The sequence below is a fragment of the Marmota marmota genome, unplaced genomic scaffold (genome assembly GCF_001458135.2).
Source record: "Marmota marmota marmota unplaced genomic scaffold, marMar, whole genome shotgun sequence".
Taxonomy (NCBI): Eukaryota; Metazoa; Chordata; class Mammalia; order Rodentia; family Sciuridae; genus Marmota; species Marmota marmota.
In genome coordinates, this window is record NW_026000206.1 from 10,765,997 (window position 1) to 10,768,496 (window position 2,500).

Genomic DNA, 2,500 nt, shown 5'->3' on the forward strand with positions numbered 1-2,500 from the left:
CCTAGATATTAATATGTGGACTTCATTTGTTAGCCTGCTAAGTCAGGGACTTATAACAAAAGCTTTGTAAACAAAAGATTAAACTGAATCGAGCTTTAGAAAATGAAAGGAAAACAAGAGTCAAGTAATCACAGATCAGACTGGGGCTGCTTAGATGGAAATCAGCGCGGGCTGCTGGAGTGGAAAATGTTTAATTGAACTATTTCATTACTCGGAAGTTTATGTCCCCCTTGCAGAATCCAAAATATTTGTTATCAGAAAAGCCATTCTTTCCTTCCGTTGAAGAGATGGTCCTTCAGAAGCAATGTGAATCGAACACCTCTTCTCTTACCCTTCGCCCACCTTGGAAGTGGCCAGGCACAGGCCTGGTGACTCCCCACGCCTGTTGGCCTGGCCCTTGGCACAGGTTTGGGGCGTTGGTATCCCCCTTCCCAGGGCACCTGCTGCCCCCAAACCAGAGCCAGCCCGGTGGTGGCCCCACCTGCGCAGGGCGCCACGCGCTCTTTACTAACCTTGGGTAACCTTTCGGGATCACCCGGATGTCTGGGGATCACTTTCTGCAACCTCTGGAAGCCGTAATCTATGGTTGGTTCATTAAGGGCTGCAACAGGACACAAAAACGTAGATCAGGTTAATTACGGTTACGTCGTCCGCCGTGTGGTTACCGCATGCTCTCACACACGGGTCTGGGTCTCCTTCTCTGACACTTTCTAAGGCAAGCACCCTTGAATGCCAGCTCCAGCTGAAGGAATAGATTTCCCCCTTTCTTTTGCACATAAAAGCAATGATTATTTCTAATCTATAATTAGACTGGAAGAAAGTCGAAGGGTGACTCAATATATTGTAAAAATGGTGGTGCAGTCACAAAGTGACAGGTCTTGGGGCCATACGCAGCCATCACCACTGCTGTGATGTGATGACTGCATCTCGCCGTGCCTTCCACACTGGCCAGGGATTTATGGGAAACTGGCAATTATGACATATGTCCGGCTATTGCTAGCCTCAGATTTATCCCTGTGGTCCTTTTTTGTCTCGCATATTGCCTGAGCACAGACCAGGCAGGAGGAGCACTTATTCTTGCAAAGCTTTAATAATCTGTGAATGGCTGACTACAAACTGATGTAGAGGACTATCATTCTACAGCTGCAACCCACCAGCCCCATGAAATTGCCGGCCACAAATAGTAATTAATCTTTTTATCCCTCAAATTGTAATTTTGACTATGAACTGTGCGCGGCCATAAATCAGCCGCACATGCGCCGTGTACAGTGCATGAATCACGGCCGGGACTCTGTCCGCCTGCACACACTGTGTTTAACAAGCTTTCTAAGGAGCCATCGGGCTTTATTATGGCTCTGCCTGACTCCAACAAAAACTGAGCCCGGAGGCCCAGGGACGCGAGTTAAGATGAAAATACTTATTAGGGTACAGTACTTCTGGATGTAGATAGCGTTTTCTGTAGAGTAACTCTGCGGTGCATGGTGCGACATCAATCAGGAGGTTTTCGGAGACTAATAAGACCTGCCGCCATCTATTCATTACTCCGCCCGCAATTTGGGCCATCATTCATTAGTAATTTGATGATTACCACCACCCAACCCGGCAGGTCTGTGGAGTGCAGGGGAACACAAAGGCCACCACTTCCTAAGAGGAAGGTTAGGGGCTGCCTTTGAAAAAGCTCTCCACAGTAATTGGTCACCGTTATCCTCGAGTGCTGGGGCTGTGGGCGCATCTCGTAAGCAACGCAGGAAGCCTGGCACGCACACTCAATAACACGCCTGCAAGTTGAGGACCACAATATGATTTGACATTCCATCATACATCCCAGAGACAAAGGTCCGCACAGGAATGTGAAGTAAGACATTTTCTTGTTAATAAAGCATTGATCCGACGTATTGATTTTACATGACATGGCTTTTGCTGGGATTTTGCCCTCTTTTTTCTTTGCAAATAGTGAAGCTCTTCAAAATGCCTTGGTGTGTGTGACATGGCAAAATTTCTAACTCTCTGTGATGTAAATTCTATATGTGTAAAACCACTTCATAATCAGACCATTAATCATCAGAAGCTGTCAGCATTGACTTGGGGGACAATTTGTCACGTCTCTGCCTGGGCCTGGGCAAGGGTGTCAGGCAGAAGCACAGCTCGGGCATCAGGGCAGATGGGCGGCTGCTGTGGCCTCACCAAGTGACGGTCCAAAAGGGATTAAAGGGTTAGGTTTCCTGATCAGGGAACAAAAATGGTGGCCCTGTGCATTCCTAACATGTCAGGTCTCTCCTCTCTCCCAGCTAATCGCCATGACTGCTGGACTTAATGAATCGGCCTGATGAAAGGTGATCAGAGAAGATAGATGGGCGGCCGTTATTGATTTCATGCAAATGCCCCCCGACAGGTGATAGACGCTTTAATGCAAGCTTTCAGAAGCTTTATGACTTGTGATAACCATACACTCTCTTTCTCCTTCCATGACCAAAAATATCTTAAAGCAGCAGGAAAACGA

General features: G+C 47.4%; 1 protein-coding gene across 7 annotated transcripts in view; it reads right to left on the reverse strand.

Annotated features, from left to right (window-relative positions):
- Ebf3 (EBF transcription factor 3) overlaps positions 1 to 2,500 on the reverse strand; it is a 115,516-nt gene that overhangs the window by 12,022 nt on the left and 100,994 nt on the right. For all 7 annotated transcript variants that reach the window (XM_048791396.1, XM_048791394.1, XM_048791399.1 and 4 more), the window contains exon 10: positions 513 to 601. In XM_048791396.1, coding sequence (XP_048647353.1) covers positions 513 to 601 — 89 coding nt within the window. The remainder of the gene's footprint in view (positions 1 to 512; positions 602 to 2,500) is intronic.